This window comes from Limanda limanda, chromosome 21, assembly GCF_963576545.1.
Source record: "Limanda limanda chromosome 21, fLimLim1.1, whole genome shotgun sequence".
Classification (NCBI taxonomy): Eukaryota; Metazoa; Chordata; class Actinopteri; order Pleuronectiformes; family Pleuronectidae; genus Limanda; species Limanda limanda.
Genome location: NC_083656.1, coordinates 7,054,772 through 7,076,627, shown reverse-complemented (window position 1 = coordinate 7,076,627; position 21,856 = coordinate 7,054,772). Strand labels below are relative to the sequence as shown.

The 21,856-nt window shown below is 42.1% G+C and overlaps 1 protein-coding gene across 1 annotated transcript; it reads right to left on the bottom strand.

Annotated features, from left to right (window-relative positions):
- Positions 1-1,699: 1,699 nt before the first annotated feature.
- gfra1b (gdnf family receptor alpha 1b) lies at positions 1,700-20,570 on the bottom strand. Its single transcript, XM_061095248.1, has 10 exons — positions 20,531-20,570; positions 19,929-20,237; positions 19,058-19,141; positions 8,686-8,864; positions 8,265-8,437; positions 7,679-7,788; positions 5,237-5,371; positions 4,892-5,085; positions 2,353-2,400; positions 1,700-1,852 (listed from the first exon to the last, which is right to left on the bottom strand). Exons 1-10 carry the CDS (start codon positions 20,568-20,570, stop codon positions 1,700-1,702), a joined length of 1,425 nt encoding a protein of 474 aa, XP_060951231.1.
- Between the last annotated feature and the right edge of the window lie 1,286 nt (positions 20,571-21,856).

Below are 21,856 nucleotides of genomic sequence, written 5' to 3'. Positions count from 1 at the left end.
CTAGGTCAAGTGCTCCATCACGGTGCCAAAACAGTCTGTCCTCCATAGGCTGTGTCCTTGTCCGCCTGTGTCACTCCGCTCTGGGACTGATGTGATCTGACTGACAATGTGTCTGTGTGTGTGTGTGTGTGTGTGTGTGTGTGTCTGCCAGGTGCCGTCGTAGAATCTCTACAGGAGAGCAGCAGCCCGGAGGAAAAGAAATGAGCCCAAAAAACAGACTGTTTCATTCACTGTTGATTGTAGAAACCAGCACGAGTCACTCTTCATTATTTTTATTTCACCTTTTTTTCCGCAAAACACTGAACAGATAAAACCAAATTTGACCTCTACCTGTACATAAAGACGTCCTCCTATGAGACGTTTTTCCACTGCCTGTGATCTGACTTCAAATCAGACAAACAGTTATTTTTAAATCATCATCGTCTCAGGTTTTAGCTGCGGACGTCAACAGGGATTCAACCACACACACATTCTACACGTTTCTTCAAATGTGAGGATGTTTCAAAACAAGTCGTCCGTGTTCATTACAGTTACATTCGTTGAATCTCTTTGATAATTACAGTATCATTAAGTTGATGATAACCATATGAGTGTTTTCATCTTTTCCCTCCATTTGCATCCGCAGTAATTGTCGGCAATTAACGTGAACTGGCTTTTGTCTTTTGGCGTCGCCCGACTCGTCGCTGATCCCTCAGAGCTCCGTCCTCTCGCTCTTTAACAGGATATAATTAGGTGGAAAATCTAAAATAAAACATAATAGAAGAAGTCAAATGATTCCAAAAACACATTTGACTCTTTTTAGCCATTAATTCTAAACGTTCTCGCTGCTGTTACAGGGAGTTCTGGTGTCCCCGGAGAGAAACACCCTTTAAGATAACATTATGCTGTTTGCCATTAAAATAGAATTACACAATAAAGTCGTATCCGTAGCCACACGAGTAAAGAATCATATCCTGTCACATTTTATAAATCGTGGCTACAAGAGAAGAAGCTGAGACGCCTCGGTCACTGAAAACTAACGTTACAGACGATGTGTTACAACCTAACAGCAGCAAACTGTGGCCCGAGTTCACTTTTCACTTATTGTATGTACAAAATGGGTTTTTCAGAGGCGATGTGATAAAACCACAAACCACCGTGACAATCAAATCAATCAAATCAATCTACAAAACGACTCTACGCTCGACATGTGGAGGACTGATCCCGTCAGAGTGTGATGAGTTCAAATGTTCACCTGGTTCCACACAGTGTCACTGATCAGTCGTCCTTAGTGACGCGTTAACACGTACAGATCAACACTTGGTTTTCCTTTTGGAGTTCGACTCTTGAAGCAGACGCTCAGGAGACTTGTCCGCGTTATCCTCAAAACGCCGTTTAACACGTTGGCAGTCAAACTCACATTTCATTTCAAAGAAGTGGATCAAAATTAAATCTGATTTTTTTTTAAGTCACCAAATTGCTCCCACGAGGCGGTGAAGTCAAATGAGCTGATATCTCAGCAGCAGCAGCAGCAGCTTCAGCAGGTTCAGTTTCAACAGATCAGCTCCTCAGGTATAATCCACTCCGGATTCCAGTGCTCTTGCTCTTTTCCACTTCAGGACAAACAAAAGAAACACGTAGGTTTTTCGCTCTCTGGCAAATGAAAGTTCATGAGTGGAGTCACGTCTTGAGATGAGAGCGCCGGGTCGAGCCTCACTTCCTACAAAAGGTAGAAGCCTTCCTGCGGTAGCACTGTAGGTGTGAAAGCAAAGACCAGAGCCAGGAGCAGACTGGAGGTGTGAAGGCAGCCGAGCTCAGCCGGGGAACTTCTGGCGACGGCGTTGGAGTCGCTGGACTCGTCCAGTTGATGGTTCTGAGGATGGAAAGGAAAGAACGTTACACCCAATAGAAGAATAACAAAGATGTTTTTGAAATGGATCATTTATTTCCTTTTCTGTGGGATCCTGCATAAATCGGAAATTCGGCTCAATCAATGGAAATCAATAAGCATTTCTATATGAAGGTCATAGAAGTAGAAATATTGTCAATATTCAGTTGATAATAACTTAATTTCTGTCAGACTTAAGAGATTTAAATGTGATGCAATGACAACATAAAGTGCAGTGGAAACAAACATAGTCAATAAATACTGTTGTGACTAATCAGAGTATAAAACTATTGAGCTTAGTTCATATTTAGATGTTTTAATATCCAGATTTAAAGCATCTGTGTAAAGATATATGTCTGATCATGTATAGAACTTCCCTTGGTGTCTGTACTGACGTTTCTTTCTCAAATATTAGTATCACTCTCCTCAGTAAAGCTTTTATTAGATCTCGTACAGGAAGCTCACAACAATAGAACAAGTCTCACCACACACTGCTCAGTATCCATCGTTTGATTAGACACCAGCTTCTGGGCCTGGAGGGAAAACAACAAGAAACAAAAGAGGAGAGAAACGTTAACTTTCATTCTGTGTGATTGTCTTTCAAGATCACTCACTGGCTCATGATTGAGCAAAGAAAAACACACAAAACACACAAAGAGGTGGCTGCGTCTTTCATGCTGCAATCATGGAGTGCAGTGCAGACTGAACCGAGGTTGAAGCAAGAGCACACTCAAGGTCAAGCACAAATCCTTATTACGTCAAGTTAAACTTCCACAGCCACGATTGTGTAGTAAACATTCTCCCTAAAGTGAATTTGTGTTTGTGTAAAAGTTTGTCTCGGTGAGATCCCGGTGATTGTGTAGCCTCAAGGTTACGACGATTTAATGCATTGAAACTTTTCTCTGGCTCCGAACCCTCTCAACCGCGCGTAAACACACACACATGCATTTCCACACTCGCAGACACACACTCGCAGACACACACTCGCAGATACACACTCGCAGATACAGAGATGGACCACAGAAAATGATAAAGTGACTCTATAGTGGTTTGGGGAACAATAATAAACACGGCACACATTGGTTTTAAGTAGAGAGGATTCCACGAGGCAGGATTGTGGAGAAGAATGATTAATTGCTCTATAGGAGGTCTTTCCTCCTGCAGGAGGTTTTTAGCCGCGATAAATCATATTATCACTATTAAAATCCAATATGATAGATCGGCTCGCTTAAAGTTGGTGATATGATCTCATTTAAAAAATATAGCCCAGCGGTATTTACCCGAGGAGGAACAGCAGAGGTCTGAAGTGTTGTTGCTGAGGCCAGAAAGCAACAAAGCAGCCGCAGCACATTCCAACAACACGTTTCATTTTACGATGTTAAATATTGACTTAATTTCAAATCTAATAAACATTTGTATGTCATTGTTTAAAGTTAATGGTGGGAATATTTATAGGTTAACAAATTATTGAAGAGCTGTAAGAAACGATAATAAGCTGAATTTGGTGAAAGCCTTCTTCTTGGACTTGTTCCAGTTCTTGTAGAGTCGCCCCCTACTGGTCATTGAAGAGAATACAGGTTTCCGGCACTTATTCATTGGCTTCACTTTTCGGAGTCTACGTCCATTTTTATATGTTAAATGTCTATTTTATTGAGATTCTGTCAGAGGGACTAAGTTATTATGCAACTACTTTGAATCAGTGATTGTACGTTGCATCCAGATGCAGGAGGTTCATTCAAAGGATGTGCTTCATGCTAACAGCCATTATTTACATGATGATTATATATATATAATATATATATAGTATAATTTACATGAATTATTCTCTCTCTCCCTCTCTCTCTCTCTCTCTCTCTCTCTCTCTTTCTCTCTCTCTCTCTCTCTCTCTCTCTCTTCTCTCTCTCTCTCTCTCTCCTTCACACACACACACACATTACCTCAGTGGACCTTATCTGATGTTTCTGTGGCAACCAATTAGCTTTGACACGACAGATTTGGAAAGCCTGACTTTTTTTATAGGGGGGGGGGGGGGTAGACTGTGCACGCCATCATAAACCATCCGTGTTCCATCAAGGTGACAGAGCCTGACGTGTGACACTCAGACGGATCTCAACTTGGATGCAGGCTCTTTCTCTCAGAAGTTTTTGGGAGGTTTCTAAAGATGTTTGTTGGAAAGTAATTATTCTGCTCACATTCAGGGTCCACATTTTAATTTGGGTTATTACTTGAAAATGTTTACATGCTCTGATGATCAGAAATCACATCACTGCAGCTCCTCTTGTCGTCCTTTGTCTGGAACCACTTGTAGCTCCTGTCTCTTTAAGGCTCCCCTCCTGTTAAAGCCCAGCCTGCTCTGATTGGTTAACTGATCTACTCGGTTGTGATTGGTCAACCACATCCAGCACATGCAGCCTCCGCTCTCACTTTACCAGGCGTGGTTAGGGGGCGTGTCGGACCGGCTGCGAGTTGTGCAGTATGCAAACGTGGGGGATTGTGACGTCACAATGATGCAGACGTATCAGCTCTATCGTTGACTTTCGACTTTACTACTACTACTTTACATAAAAAATTATATAACACACTAGAAAAAATTTAAAAAGCTTCATATGTTCAATATAATTAGTAATTTCTTTATTTCTCTATCCTATTTTTATTTATTATTTATTTATTAAGAGTTTTTTTTAACTGTGGGCATGAGGCACAGCCACTAACTGCAAACAAATACTCCCCCCCCCTCCCCAGCAGCAGCACTAAGAGCAGTGCAGGTATAATATACTCTGTATTTATAACAGTGAGAGTTGGCATGAAAAATGTTGCTGATTTCTAGATATGAATTGGTTGTAGTGTTTCCTGGAGGCTGCTAAAGTCTCAATGGTGCAAAAATAACTTTAAAATATATGTATGCATTTTTTTTAAATGTGGAGAAATCTGTTTTCATACCTTCTCTCACATTTACATATTTAATCGATGACATTTCGATGACATTTCCACTAAATAGATAAACTGTATTTTGTAAAGATTCACCTGTAAGGTTCCGCAGATATGATATAACGAGTCTCTGTCGAGATGCGGTTTGGTCCGGTCTGCGTCCGGAGCTCCGCCTCCTCGCTCCTTGTTTCTCCGGCTGATGCTGGGATCTGCTGCCGTGGGCTGGATGGGGGGCTGGGGTTGCCAAACTCCGACATCTGTACCGTTGCCAAAAGCCTGGATGGCGTTACCTGCAAGAAATACACATGGAATAGGATTAAATGAAATTGTGATACTATTGATACATGAAACTTTTCCTTGCATGGAGGCATTTAAACTCAGCGGTGCAAAGCTGGGATGGAAATCTGTTTCTTTACAGAACTTCTAAACGTGGGGACTCACGCAGGCATCTGTTCTTGGTGAAAACCTCTGAGAATTTATCACAGTCCGGTTTTCCGTTCCCGCTGCTGCTGCAGTCGCACCACGGCGAGAGGCTGAATCCAAGAGATCGCACGTAATTGGGCGTCATCACCGTACCTAAGGCACAAAAGAGAAGAAAGCCTCCGTAAGTCAGAGCTCGAAGCTCCAGGACTCGTCTTGATTCGGCCGCACACGTTCAAGGCTGTGCACACTTTGAAATCTGATCAGGAGCCTTTTAAACCCCATTTACAAAGTCTATAGAACTTGCAGTGGATTGCAAGGTGCCTCATTAAGGAGCCGTGTTATCATGCATAACTATCACTCTATCAATGCTTCCCTTTTTAATAAGGAGCCCATTGACTCTACCCTCTGCTTTGACTTTGACGCAGCGACCTACTGCATCGTGGTGATGGAGCTCATCAATACAGCTAAAAATAATATCGACAATTATCAGGATAAATGTCTCACGACTATTTATTTAAAGTTTAAACACTGATTTACGCGTCTGAGTGAAGGTTGAGGTTTCAAACTCTTTATAAGCAGAAAATGGCAAATATTTGATAAACAGCAAAAATATTTTGATAATGCTATTTTATCATGCTATTGGAGAGAATTATAGTCTTATACTTACAGATATAGTTTTTTAACCCTACATGGTTATTATTATTATTGATTTATACATTATTTCCAAAATGATTTAGCAATGCCAGTGTTCCTGTCTGTTCCAAAACATGTAGAAGATTATCATACAATACCTCTTAATACTGTACTATTCCATATATATTTCTAACTGTACATATCTTATATATTTACATATTCCACTTTAAATATACATACTACTTTTACTGCCTTTTTTGCACTTTGGGTAAGATGCTAAACTGCATTTCGTTGTATAAGTACTTGTACTGTGCATTGACAATAAAGTTAAATCTAATAAAAGATGATCCTGATGTAACGGAATGAAAGCGCTGCCTCCTCTTCATCGCTGTGTGAGTCCAGACAGGTTTCTTTGTGGTAGCGACACCAGGGGGGGGGCATTAGAGGCTGTAACCTGTGTGTGAAGTCCTGCAGATTCAAATGTCTGCCTGTTGCGTTGGCGATTGGTCACTGTTGCCCTGTGTTCAGATCTCATTATGAAAACTCAGTGGGACGCCATTTTTCCTCCTGCACATAATGAAACCTGCTGGTGGAGGCCGGGCTGATCAAAGGGAAGTGAACGGATCGTACATGGCGCCCGGGGATTGAACTGTGACGCCGTGTGCTCCCCACAGATCTGCAGGTTATTGACTGTGATCTCGTGTGTCCGGCTGCCTCGGCGATCCGGTGCCAAACCTCTGCCGTGGAGAGCACATCAAGATAAAGTTACTTGGGGCCTGATACGTGAACATCTGTGAGGGACGGGTGTGGGTTGGATTACACGCCGACAAATCAGCAGAGCCACAGTTTAATCTCTAATAAAAATAACAGAGTATGAGCAGTTTGTGTGTGATTTCAGATTTATGATGAGATTTCTGTCATGTTTTCAACGCTTCTTAACAAAAAGAAAAGACATAATTGATCCAAGCAAATCGAACTGTATGAAATATGAAGGCCGTGGTTCTGTGGTGACCAGCAGTGCCGGATGTAGGAATTTTCTAAACCAGAGGCCATAAAGGGGCCACGATTTACAAAAAAATTCTTATTCAAGCACATTGTTTTTTTCAAGAAAGATTAGAAAATAAAAATTCTTAATAACATTTATCATAGTAAAGAGTTAGCAAGTGTCTATTTATTTTAAGACTACTGACAGGACAGGGGGCACTTCAGGGGGCAACCCATTTCAGCTGGGCCCTGTGCCCCCCTGGACTGGGATCCGGCCCTGGTGACCACACTCAGGTAAATCATCTTTGTGCCTCAAAGGAACATGTTTTGTATTCTGTGCAGCTTTAGAGGAAGAACCTACGGAGGCCTTCAAGTGCAAAACACGAAAACAAATCACAACACAGCAATTTAGCCCTTCTGTCCAGTTAAAAAGATTCATAGTGCATCCGTCCAATCAGCTGTGAGCACTACCTTCCTACCTTTTCATTACAAGTTGACGAAAGTTAAATCAAACCTTATTTACTGTTGTTATGGTTAGGGTGATTTGCAACAGCTCTATTGGATTTGGAAAAACATAATCAAATAGAATCCATATACATCACTTTTAATTAAACAGACGAAAGCTTCACGCAGTCAGACATAAGAAAAACTGAAGATAACAAAAACAATACAAACAAGTTTTGATTGGAAAAAATTCGTGTTCATGATTTGAAAAACTGATTCTGCTCCGTCCTTGTTCCCTCGAGTTCTCTGATTGTCACCGAAGCAAATCAGAAAAAGCACCTGTTAGCAGCGCGTCTAATTCTCAGGCCATTTGTGAAACCTTCCGAGGGAATCACTCACCGATGAGTCCGGAATACGACAGCAGACAATCAGCGTAGTTCTCCCTCAGACAGCCGGAGATGGAGCGAGCTTCTGGCTGACAGTTACTGATGAAGTCTGCCAGCCTTGACCTGGAAAAAAACAAAAAAACGTAGATAGAAATGCAAATACCCCTGATGCTGATATTGGATTTCGGGACTTTGTCACATTTATAAGCGACGGTTCAACGATTTAAAGACGCGTGAAAACAAATCAGTGTTTCCTGTTCAACTCTGTTAAAGTATAAATTGTGAAGGAAAGAAAAGAGTAGCAGCTCCTTCACTGAATGAAAGACCGAGGTCATAGTGACTGATCTTGAATTAAACTCTCAGTTTTCAGTTTGTACTTGTCATGTCTTAGAAGAGAATCTCTGCAGGTGATGTGAAGTTATAATCTATTTGCAATGAAGTAGACAAGAGGAGGAAAAGTTATTATATTCCATTCACTCCAATCTGCATGATTTTGCACTGTGGGAGGAGCCTGGAGAAAACCCATTAACCATGTGGAGAACACGCCAACGCCACACAGAAATAGTCCTTAATATGTACATGTGTGCATTGTTCATTACCTGCAGATGTAGTTGGTCTTGCAGGAGTTCTGCAGAGACAGACAGTTTGGTTTGTCTTTGTCCTCGTAGGAGCAGACGGGCACGATGGTTTGTCGTCTTCGTTCCGCGCAGGCCGTCTGGTCCCCTGCTGGACAGGAGCAGTACAGCATCCCGTAGCTGTATTTAGCTGGAACCTTCATTTTGGGAAACAGAGAGAAGAGAGATTAGATGTTGACTCTGGTGCTGTTACTCCCTGGAGGGTAGACTCCATCCTGAGCATTTCCCCCTTCCGATAGCAGCTCCTGTTTATCAAGATCCTGTTGTGCAACTAAATGTGAAAATACACTTTAAACACACAGCATTTTTACGACTTGTGTTGGCGTCTAAACCACAATATCAAACTCAGAAAAAAGAAGCTACAAGTATCTCGCTGCTTCATTACCTTGTCAAAGAACTGCCGCAGGGCTTTGTGGCACTTGCGCTTGTTGCACGCCTCGGAGGCCGACACCCGGCTGGTGCAGGGGTTGATGTACGCCGAGCGGTATTTCTTACACGTGTCGTTCAGGTTACAGGCTTTGGCAGCGTTCAGGCAGTTGTTCTCCTTCGCGGAAGCGGGCTCGGCTAAGAGAGAGAGAGGAGAGAAGGCACAATTTTTTCTTGTGCAGGTGTTAGGATGCAGGAGTGTCTTGCTTGTCGTTCGAACACAGAAAGAAAACAAGAGGAATAAGGAGAGAAATATTGTCCTGCATTTATATTCAAGGGGATTTTACACAGTCATCCTCATTATCAGGATCATTTCCAGCGTGTAACACGATTTCTTCACCTCCGGATGTGTCACTGACTTTTTCTACCCATTATTTTGCATCCATTTAAAAAACTGTCACCTCCTGAGAAATTAGACATCTCTATTTTTATCAACATTACTAGGGAAGCTTCTTTATATCTCTGAAAAATATTGAGTCAATATTCTTTTTGAGATATTTTGGGACATTTCATCAACAGACTCAGGTGGTGAAGACACAACCTGAGGACTTCAGCCTCCTTGTTGTGTCAATATTGACATTAAATAATCCAAAATGATGGGAAGTGAATATTCATCCCAGAAATCCCACTTGAAAATGGTCCTTGAGATCTTTTTAGTTATTTAAAACCAAATTCTCAGAATGTTATCGAAAATGTTTTCATCATTTACTTTGACTGAAACAGCGAAAAATAAACAATGTGAGAGGCTGGAGCCTTTTTGAATTATCATACAAATTGTGTGGATACAGAAATACAATTTTACAGAGAAATATCTTAAATTATTGCACTAATTTATTGTTGCAGTTGCTTTGTTTCACATTTAAATTCTCATAGAAGATTCTTCTCTCAGACTTCATTAGCTGTTCCTGATCCTCTTCAATATAGACAAAAGTGTATTTCCAAAAACGACATGACTCACATGGATGTATGTTCTTGGTATTTGTGCGTCTGCTGCTGTTCTTGTATCTCACAGAAGACGCAGAAATCTACTTTCTTGAAAATCCAACACAGACACCTGCCGAGTCGCTGCATTTCGCTTCCCTCGACCAAGCCACCCATCTTTACTTCCATCCCTGTTTCCTTCCAATCGGAGCAGAAGTGCTCTGCAGCCCTGGTAATGACGCTCACATCTCATTTTCTCATTTGTTGTAGTTAAAGTCCTTCCCGCTCCACTGACTCCCCGCACGGCAAAACAAACTGTATCCTCGGCCTCGGCATGGAAGAATGAATTCTGTAATTCTGCCTTTTGAGGTGGAATTGAAGTTCACTGCTCTCTTTCATGCACCACAGAATGAGCCCTGATTAAATCTGAATACATTCCTGAACCTTGGGTTAATCACATATTACAGAAGCCATTACTTACATCTGACAAGTGCCTGGAGATGTGGGCTGTGATCCTGCAGTGGCCGTTTGTGGCTTTGTGGGCCATAGGTGTGACAGATTTACCTCAGAATGCTAAACTTGGCTGTATTAACACACTCATACTCTGAGGATCTGGGTTGAAACGTGGCTTTGTTTGTGTGTGGTTGTCCAGATGAGAGTTAGAAGGTTGGAGCTGTAGGTCAGAGTGTGACATCACCAGCACCCCCTTGGCAGGAAAAAACCTTTTCAAGGGCACTTTTAAATTTTAATCAGCTAATTGTGTGGTCCTGCTTTCTCCTTCTCGGGAATCGCTTCGGCACAAACCATGTTTCATATCTTCTTATTCACCGGGAGGTTGGTGACGTAGCAAATTTCAACCAACACGCCCCAAGAGCGAGTGAAGAGCATCATGTCGGAAAACTGCGACTGATCAGAAATGTGAATCAGAGCCATTAAGTGAATTATACATCACCAGTTACATAAACAGGGCCGTGTTGAAGGTTATTGTTAATAATCGCCTGTGAAGTGCACTGTTTATCAAGGTGGACGACACGTTTCCACTTCCGAAGCCGAACTATCCCAGATACAAACGCCGCCATTGTGTGCATTTGAGTCGGGGCAGTAAAGGAAACACCTGACTTAACGGAAAAACACTTACATTTGGACAAACATCGGTGTGATAAGAAACTGTCTTTGAGGAAAAATATAATTTATGTGTGTTTGGAGTTTTAAACTTCGGTCCATGTCCCATCCACTAACATGGAGGAAGCCTGATTAATGACCTTTACTGCAAACCAGGCTTCACTTTTGAAAAGCTGCCATGTCGTCCATTTTGTATATCGTCTGTGCTTGTGTGCAATTTGTATAATTTTGTGTTGCATGATCTGTTTGTTTCCATAATCCTCTTAAAGTCCTAAAGTTTCAACTAAATACCGCCAAGCGTCTCATTTGATTTACAGACAAAGCCCACCAGCTACAAAAAGGTGATTTGTAACCTGACAGCATTTCCTGTTAAAAGGGCCAGTGGAGCTTAAGGAAAACAAATCTCCCTCAGACGTCTAGGGTTGCACCCCCCCGAGCGAGCCCACCGCGCTGTCACTGGTGCAGACCCAGTAACGAGCCGGTCTAGGAATCCGACCCTTTGACCTCTACCAGGTTGATACTAAAGATCCCGGAGAAGAGGTCAATTACCGTGTCCTGGGGGCTGCTCTCTGGTGAAAGTGAGAAGCACAAGTCTGCAGGTTTTGTAAAACCCTGAAGAGAGGGTTGGAGGGTTGGGGTTTGGGTGTTAGTGGTGGATTTAAAGTTTTATTAGATTAATGAGTAACTTTGTGAAAGTATTCGTACACATGGATGTATCTGTACTGGAGAAGAATCCGTTGGTCTTGTATTTTTTAAAGAAAGAAAGACATGTGATTGTATTTTCTTTGCTGTTCTTCTTGGAAACGATTGTTGATGATTGATCAAAGTTCATCAGTTGATCGTTTTTCAGTTGACTAATGAATAAATTGACATTTCAGCCCGTAAAAGAGATTGAAGTACTGTCCGTCACAAAAGCCAACAATTCTGCAGAAGTGCTTTTATGCCTGGGGAGAATGAAGCTGAGGAAACATGTTAGAAAAACGGATGCAGAGGTTCTCGTGTCTCAGGAACATCCACAGAGCCGCGTGCATCCGATTCTACATCCCCCCTCGCTTCTTTGAGAAATGTAGTCAGACGAATTAATCCTCTTTTTGCGCGGGATGTGGAATAAATAAGAGCAATAAAACATCCTGGACTGAAGCCACCGTTTAGCACAGGGCCAGTGAGGTCAGAGGCGGCAGAGTCGGTCCTAAAGTCTCTTGTCTCCCGAGGGTTTAGTTCCACTGCAGCAGTTCTGAATAACAAGGTTCTGCCGAGAAATCGCTCAGGCCACTCTTTTCTACTTAGACTGTGTTCCACGACTATAGGAGAAGCTGATTACACGAATATGAAGTGCTCCGGTGTGATCCACTAACTAAACCTCAGGCGGCTGCTGAATGGAGAAGTAGAGGTAACAAGTAAATAAAAAAGCAAAAATATGAGCTTTTGAGGTGCATATTGGTATCTGACTTTCTATTTGCCGATATGCACCAATGTGAAAGCTTTTATCTGACACAATAAACAATGCAGAGATGTGCATTCAAAATGATTTTATATATTACTTTCAAGTTTGATATATTTGGTCCCAATTGTGTTCTTGTTTTATTTACAGTTATTTATAGGGAAGTTTCTGTTTAAAGTTTAAAATATCAAAACTAAAAGGCTTTTTTGTGTCATTTGATAACGACATATTTGGAGTCATTGCTAAATTTTCGTAGTAATTAATCATGTTGTCCGAGTACAAACAAGCCACCGACTCTACGCACACGATGCATTACTCAGCAATGCTCCGAACAGATCCTGAGGCTCAAGTCCAGCCTGAAGTGTGGAGGCCTCTATTATCTACATTTCACATATTGTGTTTTTCAGCCCCCTCATCTCCCTTTAGACCTGATTCCACTTCATATTCTCCATCGCCCGGAAACTTAAAACCCTTAGCCAGTCTCCATTAACAGTCGACATAGCTGTCCAAAATAAAAGTCCTTCGCCATGTATCACTGGTTTATTTAATCCCTCCACTTAGTGCCTGCCCTCTTTGTCGTCCCCTTATGAAAGAAAGAAAACAGCAGTGGTCAGAGCCGTTTCCTTCGTCTATTAGGCGTCCTGCCAACGTCACTAAATCCATGCCAGTGTCTCCGAATTTATGACCAGACCCCGAGACCCATTTATTAAGTGCACCCGTGTAATTAGCAAAATCTCACTTAGCTCCAACTGCTCCGGTTATTCCTGTCCTCCATTTAATCCTCCAGACAGCCATTCGTCCTGCATTGACTTAAAAAGCATTGCTGAAGTTTTACACACGACTCTGTGTGAGGACGCTGCTGCAGAACCGTGGGACTCGTGTGGTTGAGGCAGCAGCGACAGGAGATTAGAATATTTAGCGATTGTGACGAGAGAAAGTTTGAATTTTCACAATTTGAAAGCAACCAACTCCCTTTAAACGTTTCAGGTGGGGGGTGGGACATCATGCAATAACATCTCTGCTGGCAGATGTGACTCTGTGGTTGCGAGTGAGGTAAAGTAATATAACATATGGAGCTCCTGTGCCTGCAGGACACAGGAGAGAGATGAGGAAATTCAAGTGCAAATCCCTGTGGATGCACCTGTTGAGGCCGTGCAGGAGTCGGGGGGGCACTTTGTCTTCCTAGTTCTTCAAAAAACTTGATTCCAAATTAAATATAAAACTGTCCTGACATGTAAATCTGCTTTCTCACCATCCGCCATTGTCATTTAATATCAATTGTCATTTAATATCACTAATGGATGTTCTTTCCTTTAAAAGAGTTATTAAATATATAACCAGCATATGTTAATCTATACGTTTATCTAAATGAAAATACTCACCACTAAGAATTTTGTATATTTGACATAAATTATTCTTAGAATACTTGATTTGAATCGATGTACATTTACATTTTTATGCAAATCAAAAAGAATTTTATACATTAATGAACACGTATATTAACCCTCCTGTAGTTTGGGTGAGAAAACCTTAAATGGATTTGTAAATGTCACTGTTAATGTATGATCATTTATATGTGTTAGATGATTTGCATGTATGAAGCTTTCCATTTAGCACTAATGCACGTGTCACATCGCAGCCTGAGTGATGATTTGCTTGTGTGCGTACGTTTGTTTGTGTGGGGGGGTGCAGCCTGTGTGTGTTCGGGGTCACAACAAATCATTTAATTCCTGACCGAGGAACATTATCCTGCGTGTCACCTGCAGCACGCAGCGTTTCATTTTCCCATCTCAAAGCTGTGATTAGCCGGAGCCTGCACCATCGCTCATGGTTGCGTATTCACTTGGCTCCCCCCCGCTCAACTTGTCACCGTGGCTAAGCCATCGGCTGCACTCAACTTTGTGAGAAATTCACACTCTGCAAAGCACAAATGTGTGTGTGTGTGTGTGAGTGTGTGAGCAGAAGTGATAAATAGTATTTTCTGAATGATATTCTTGCCATGATTCAAATTGTCAAAATATAATTTTTGCTGTAGCTTAATTCAGAAGCATCAGAACTCAGCAGCAAAGTAAGAATGACATTTTTACAGGAGTGTTTTACTTCAACATCTCAAGTCGTATCTCTCTCTCTCTCCACACAGCTAAACATTTAAATTATGTCTTTTCACGGTAAACTACTCTCAGCATAGGAGTTGATATGAACTGAAGTTTTGATTAAGTTTCTTCAAATTAAAGTTAAATCGATTGTGTTAATATCAAAGGTTGATATTTTCAGAGTTTTCTTTTCTCGGGTGAGGTTTTACGTATTTTTAGAATTCTCATTATAAGTTACAGCTTAAGCTTTAAATTGTAATCCTAATTAACATGTGCTTTTCTTTATAATGTTTGCATTTCAATTATTGGGAAGGTGTTGTTTTTCGATATTTACATTGTTTACATGTTTATATTGTTGTTTGTATTGTTAGTATTGTTTATATGTCAATGATGTTGCTCTCATATTTGAATGTTGATATGAGGTTTTGGTTTTATTCTTTTTAACCTTCTTGTGTTTAGACTTTTGGATTTGTCGGTTCCTGTTTTACTTTGAAGCTTCTTCCCGTGTTACCTTCCTCTACTTCCTGTCTGGTTTCCTGTTCCTGTGATGGCCGCCTGCTGCCATGTGTCTCACCTGAGTTCAGGCTCCTCTGTTTGTTTGTTATCTGAATATGGATTGTTTCTTCATTCGCCATTCATTCACCCTAAATCCACCTTCCTCTTTCAGCTTTTTTTGTCTTATAAAGCCCAAACTACTCCCCTCAACACTTTAAAAGTCACCTGTCAAGTTGAAGGTTGACTTACTTTATATTTATTGTATAAAAGCTAGTTTTACTGTGTCTATCACTTTTCAAATATGCTTTATATTGTGAAAGAAAAACTGTGAAGCCCAGAACATTTGCCACCAAATACAACAAAGTTTTGTCTCTTTCGCTTCCTGCCTCTACACTCCATCCCCAACTTTTCGAACATTTGATTACGAAGCATTTAAGTGAGTTTCTAACCCTCAGCTTGTGTCTTATTATCGGCCGCCGAGCTTCCTCTGGTTAACTCGGTTGGAATAAATTGCTTTATTCCGCGGTTAGAGAGAGGCCGAGCAAAAACCAAGGCGACGCGTGGGAAAGGAAATGCCTGGAGATGAGCTGCTGATATGACTGAGAGCAGTCTTGTGTGCAAGGGCTCAGCAGATTTAAAGCGTTTTTCTCCGACCGTCAGCCGCTGTGATGTTCAGCTGCGGTTTGTCTGCTCGTGTGTGAGCAGCCGACAGACCCGGCCCGAGGCGAGAGGAGAAAGACTGCTGAGGATTAATCTGTTGCTTCAGGCGGCGAGACCCACTGTATTGTTCTTGAGATCTTTTGCGACGGGAAAAGAATCATTCCCGGACTCGATTCTCTGTGAGACTGCTGATGAGCTGAGAGGATGGTTATGGGAGGAGAGGGGCCGGATACTGGGCTCAGTGGTGAACCAGCATGAGTCCTGGTGAGCGTGTCCATGTAAATTGAGTTTGTTACTGAAAACATTTTAGGAAATATGTTCCAATTTAGTAAATGTGTAGAGGAATGGCTGTAATACACAAGAACTGAAAGATAAAATCATAAATTCAGATAAGGGTTCAACTGATTAGATTTTTTGGGGCCCGATGCCGATAGTAGGGTCATACAATCTAAAGAAGATTTGGTAATGATTCCAAATATGTCGTTATCAAACCCTTAATTTCATTTGGTCTTAATCTTTAAACAAACTTCTCTATAAATAACTGTAAATACAACGAAAACCCAACTACAGCCAAATATATCGAGCACAAAAATGATATATAAATGTAAAAAAATGTACACAAGATATAAACATGAATGCACATCTCTGCTTTGCTTATTGTGTAAAATAAACCTTATCACGTTTTCCTAACTTTCAAATAAGATATAAACCGATTTTTGTCCTTTTCAGAGTAAAGCTATGAGAACCTACAGAAGGAAACAGTGGATTTTACTCTCTTGCTCATTCTTATGTACAGTATGTGCCCCCCCCCCAAAACATCCTCTTGTAATAGAATCAGTCCTCGTACCAGTTGTGCCAGACTTTCTCTGGAGAAGGCGAATCACTACATCTTGTCTTGAAAATGAAAAAAAAGGAGCTTATACTAATAATGAGTTGAGAATGTGATGTACAAGCAGATACACTCTGCAACAAACCCTGCTACCTCAACTTTGGCTGCAGGATTGTGAAGAATATAAACATGAGGCTGCAGGTACATCGGTAGTAATCCCATGTTGTGTGTGGAGCAGTATGATTTAGTGATGATTTGGAGTTTTGCTTGTTGCCCCCCGGTGCTGCAGTCAAGAATTTTTAAAGGCATAAACAAGGTGTGTGTGTGTGGTACAGATGCTTCTGTCTTCCCATCATTCTTCCCCTCGTCTGCCCAACAGCATTGTGATGCATGTGGTTCACTGATCTATAAATGATGCAGAATTGAATATCAGCTCTTGCTAGAGACCATGTTCCGGTAGTCACGATCTTCAGGTTCGGTATTGATGAGGATATAAATACATCATAAGCGAGAGGCTTTGGTTGGAGCCGTAAATAAAGAAATGTGACTCTGTGAAGGTGGAGCTCAAAACAAAGTAGAGCCTGCATGAGGAGTGGGAAACCGAGTAGTCACGCTAATGTCAGGGCTCCGTGGGTTTCAGTATTGGGTTGATAGGCATTCATGCATCACTCAGGATTCTTAGAAGTGTCTGAAAGCAAAGTCAAGATTGTGAACATGGTAAACATTTCACTTTCTACCCAAGGACAGAATTCACCTCAAGATGGACGACATGACAGCTCTTTAAAAGTGAAGCCAAATCATCTCAATCGCCCCCTAGTGACTAGCTGCAGTATAGGTAATAAAACCCAACTCCTCCATGTTAACAACCCAAAAGGTCCAAGTACACGTGAAATAAATTCTTCTCTTTCAACAAGCAGTGTGAAAGGTCACTTGACTGACCTGAGACTGACTCACGATTGGCCGAGCACGTATCTGCAGGACAAGGGCTCCACTCTATGATCACCTCTGTGCAGTGATTGGACACATGAACGACAACATGTCTCGTATCTGTGATATTTCAACTTCATTCTACTGCATCATCCATCTTTATATCCACTCTATATGGTTAACACTGTCATTGTGAGTCTCCCTGAGCTGCAGACGCTTACATCTTGATTTCTTGTTGCGAGATATTTTTCAGTTTGATCATCATTTGCAAGAAGTCATTTGGGGGTAAAGAAAATCTAATAAGTAGGTATAATAACCTGGATTGGTTAATCATTGCAGTGATCAGCATGTCTTAGCAGTGAACACAGGAGACCCAGATGATTCTATCCTGGCTCACATGAGCATTATTCCACGCAGCCCGTTGCCTGAGGCCGGGCTTAGTCTCACACGGGAATGAGGTCACTTATGGCAAATGGATTTCTTATATCTAACCCATTAGGTGATTTATTTATTTTCAGAAGCGCCTTTGGCTGCTTACATGCTTCTATACATTAAACCCTATGTATGCTTAACGTAGGTGATGTCTTACACTAAAGCCACCTTTTATAATGATTAAAACCACGAGGTGCACATAATGTGAGTCAATGGCTTTGGTAGAAGAGCGTTTTATCAGCTGATCAGATTTTACTGGGATTTCTTTAGGTTTCGGGCGCTCTGTCTTATTCTTCTGGGCCCTTTTAATAATCGCTGTCTTATTGTACTTCGAGAGCCATTATCTGAAAGCCTCACTAATCCTTCCTTGCAACTCGTCTTCGTCTCACGTTGCTCGATCCGCCTCGACGCTACGTTCTGCGGCATTCCAGAGCGGGCGGGGAAATCAGGTTGCAATAACTTTTCTTTACCCTCCGAAATACAGTCAACCATTATGTCATTGCACGTGGAGCAGGGGCCACAGTGGTACGCTAAGTGGATTCAATCACAGCGAGGGAGGGAGGGAGGGAGGGAGAGAGAAAGGGAGGAATGGAGGGAGAGAGAGAGAATCAAATAACAGTTGTTTTTTTCTACACTGAAATAGTAGCTGGCCAGTGCAGCAGACGTCCAAAACATTGACGAGTGCCAGCGAGAGAGAGAGAGATAGAGAGAGACACACACACACACACAAGCAGACACACACAAGCAGACACACACACACACACACAGAGCTTTTATCAGTGCCATTGAATGCAGCCATATGGTGAATTGCTCCTCTGTGTGTGTCTGATCCCTGCAGATCGAACATGGGTCTGTCTACGTGTGAGCTCCCACTTCACCTGCACTCCACTGACGTCTGAGGACATTTGTTTCCATTACTTTTCCTTTTATATATCTTTTTCAAATCCATGCATTCAGCCCTGGACGTCTCCCAGGTCTCAAACAACAACCCCTCCACTCTAAAAGGCCGATTCATTAAAAACCAGCTCATACTGTAACTGCTTCTTCCAGGGACTGTGCTGTGAGGAGTGGGGGGGTGGAACACATGCAGACCTCTAATCGCTCTGAGAGCTTGGAAAGTGAAACACACTTAATGACTCTGCTTTGTGTACGGTGGGTCACAGTGACAGATGAAAGCTTTTGTGATGGATAAAGGGCGTTGAAAGCTGCAGCCTGAAGCCAGACAGCAACAGAAAAGAGCGGGTTGTCAAACAGTGACAGATTTTTTTTTTTGCACGGTGATGTGGCGACTTGGGTTTGAAGCGTAACAGGGAATTAATGGCCGTGTGCGGAGTGACTTAACTTTTCTCACACAGTGTCTTGACTCAAACGCGAGGAATGGCATCAATGTGAAAAAGAAACAGCTTCTCACCGGCGATGATGGGCGCCAGGCGGAAGATGTCTGACAGGCGGCTGTTGACAGGTTCATACGGAGAATATTCCAGCAAATCGTTACCTGCACGGAGGGAAACAGAATGATAGTGAACATGTGGTGCAGGTGGATGTTATCTGATCCTCTTCAACGTTATGAAATCAATTACCCTGAATGGCTAATTGACTAATCCCCCCTTTAATTACTCACAGATAATACAGGAGCTCTTATGTTGTCATGCTGGGGTTTGACCTTATGTTCATTTTCCAACGAGTGAGATCAGGTTGAATCGGGATACGTGTGCCGCTGCCATAAATCTCTGGCACCATGGAGATGGTGTTGGACATGTATTTGTTCCTGCTTGATTTTTTTATAAGCAGACCTGCTCAGTGAAACGTGACTAATATTTACACTTCAGTGAGTTCAGGGTTAAACGAGGTGAAGGGTAATAAATAATGTATTTGAGTAGAAATCTGAGGTCCTTTTCTTTGAGAGTTGCTTTCTCTGCACTTCAGATGTCAATGTTATACTTTTTACCCCACTGACGATTTCTTTGGTAGTTTTTAGACATGCAAATCACATGAGATGATGAAAATGCATTATTATAAAGTAGTCAAATAGCTGGAATGATGCTTTACCCACATTAATGAATCTGTAAAAATAATCCCCAGCATGAAATACTGAAAGGGACATTTTGCCTGCACAATAAATACTTTAATTAATATACTTTAAATGCTAATGTATGTCTTCTAGTATTGTAACATTTGAAATGCAGACCATTATATTTGTGATGGATTCTTTATAGACAAAGGAAAGTAATTTGACCAAGTCACATCGAGGTGATTGGCTCTTCTCTGAATCACTGCATTACCCTGTAGGCTCTGAAAGATGCTCCAGAAGATCCGGAGGCAGTTCTTCTCCTTCTTCATGCCTCTCCTGCACCTGCAGTGATTCAGCGGGCTCTGCTTCATGGACTCGATGGCGCTGCGGCACTCGCCCTGCGCCTCCAGCCCGGACACCGCGGTGAAGTTGCTCTCCCTGCCCGCCACACACTGCCTCATGGTCCGGTACCTGGTGCTGCAGGAGGACTCCTTCAGGCACTGCTCGCTGGCCCGCACGCAGTCCAGACGCGTGGACCTGGAGGCTGATCCTCCATCGCCCTTCAAGGTGACCACCGACTCTGGGAGTCACAAGAAGTGCGTTAGTAAAGATCAGTGCACGCGGCTACACTTCCAATCCCTCAATCATCAATATCTCACTTGATGGAACTTCATTTTTTGGGTTCATACAAACTTTCCGGACCCTGGATGATCAGCCAGAGCAAAGAAAACGCAGCAGTTTTACGCACGACAGAGGATGAGTCTTCTCCGCGCTGCCACTGTTTGCTGCGCTTATTAAACCGGATTATTATGACTATTTAACATATCACACCGTGAACATTATAGAAATTCAACAGATGAAGTCGTTACTTACCCGGGAGGAACAATAAGATGGTGAAAGTTGTTAAAATCATTGCGCCACAGGGGGGTTTGGAAAGTGGGGTGGAACAGGGTGATCCGCGGATTAATCTCGAAATGTCAAGAAGGATATGTCACACAGATCCACGTTGGTTGCTCGAGCTGAGGGCTGAAGTGAAACTGCATCCTGTAGATCCAACTGGGACGATCCCAATGAGCCAGCAGCCGAAACCAGCAGCTGAAACCACCGCGCGTAAATCAGCCAGGATCAGGAGCTTTGGAGGAAAACACCCGGAGCGCGCAGATGGAGCATTCCCTCCTCTCTCTGCTCCCATCAGCCCCCCCAGGGAGACGCAGGACCAAAGTTTACACCCGCAGATTGTAAAGTAAGAAAAAAATCTGTTTAACTTAATGAAGGAATTCACGTTTTTCTGTTGTACATCCTCCAAAAGGCTGGGAAGAAAAAATCCGTTCCACAAGCGTAAAAGCCTGAACATCAGCAGCGTCTGGTCCGGACTCGTCTGCGTCCACATCAGAAGACTGAAGCTCGGGATGCGACTCCTCAGGGCGTGACGTCACACCACTGTGCGCACGATGACACCCCCCCCCCCCCCCCAATCAACCAATTATCAGTCTCGATTTACAGCAAAATGCGAGGATGGTCACAACAAATCGATCGCAATCAGCGAGCAGGTTAAATCCCTGACAACATCTCAACTGCTCCGGAGCTCATTCGTGAACTATGTGTGAGAGATAGCAACATTTATAATGGCTTATTCTAGATTGCATTTTCTGAACAGTTATTTGGGATGTTTTCAAAGTTTCAAGGGAACAGCCAACCCACTGTGGCACTGTGCAATAACCCTGGATCTGTATAATAACCACTGTAAAATGACTCCCTGAATTATATTTTATTATAATTATATTTAATTATATTTATTTACTTCACCCCTACTGTATCATACTGCTTAATATTTATCCCTGCACTTCTTTTCTTTCTTTTTCCTAGACCATCGTACTGTTTGTGTTTGTATTGTTTTGTTTGTGTATTCTGTGCAAGCACATTGAGAGCCACTTCACCATGTCAAATTCCTTGTTTGTGTAAACTTACTTGGCCAATAAAACCTGATTCTGAATTCAATCCCTGAGATTAAAACGACATGGTCAAATGGAGAAGGCATGAATGAAATTGCCTCAGAAACTGTAGATATGAACTGTTAAATCTGCTGACAGAGCTTTTTTTGATAAGTTTTTAATTGCAATGACGAAAACTGATTCAGAGTGTGAGTGGAAAGTGAGAAGGAGGCATTCAGGAGTTTGGTCATCTTTGGATTCTCTTCTG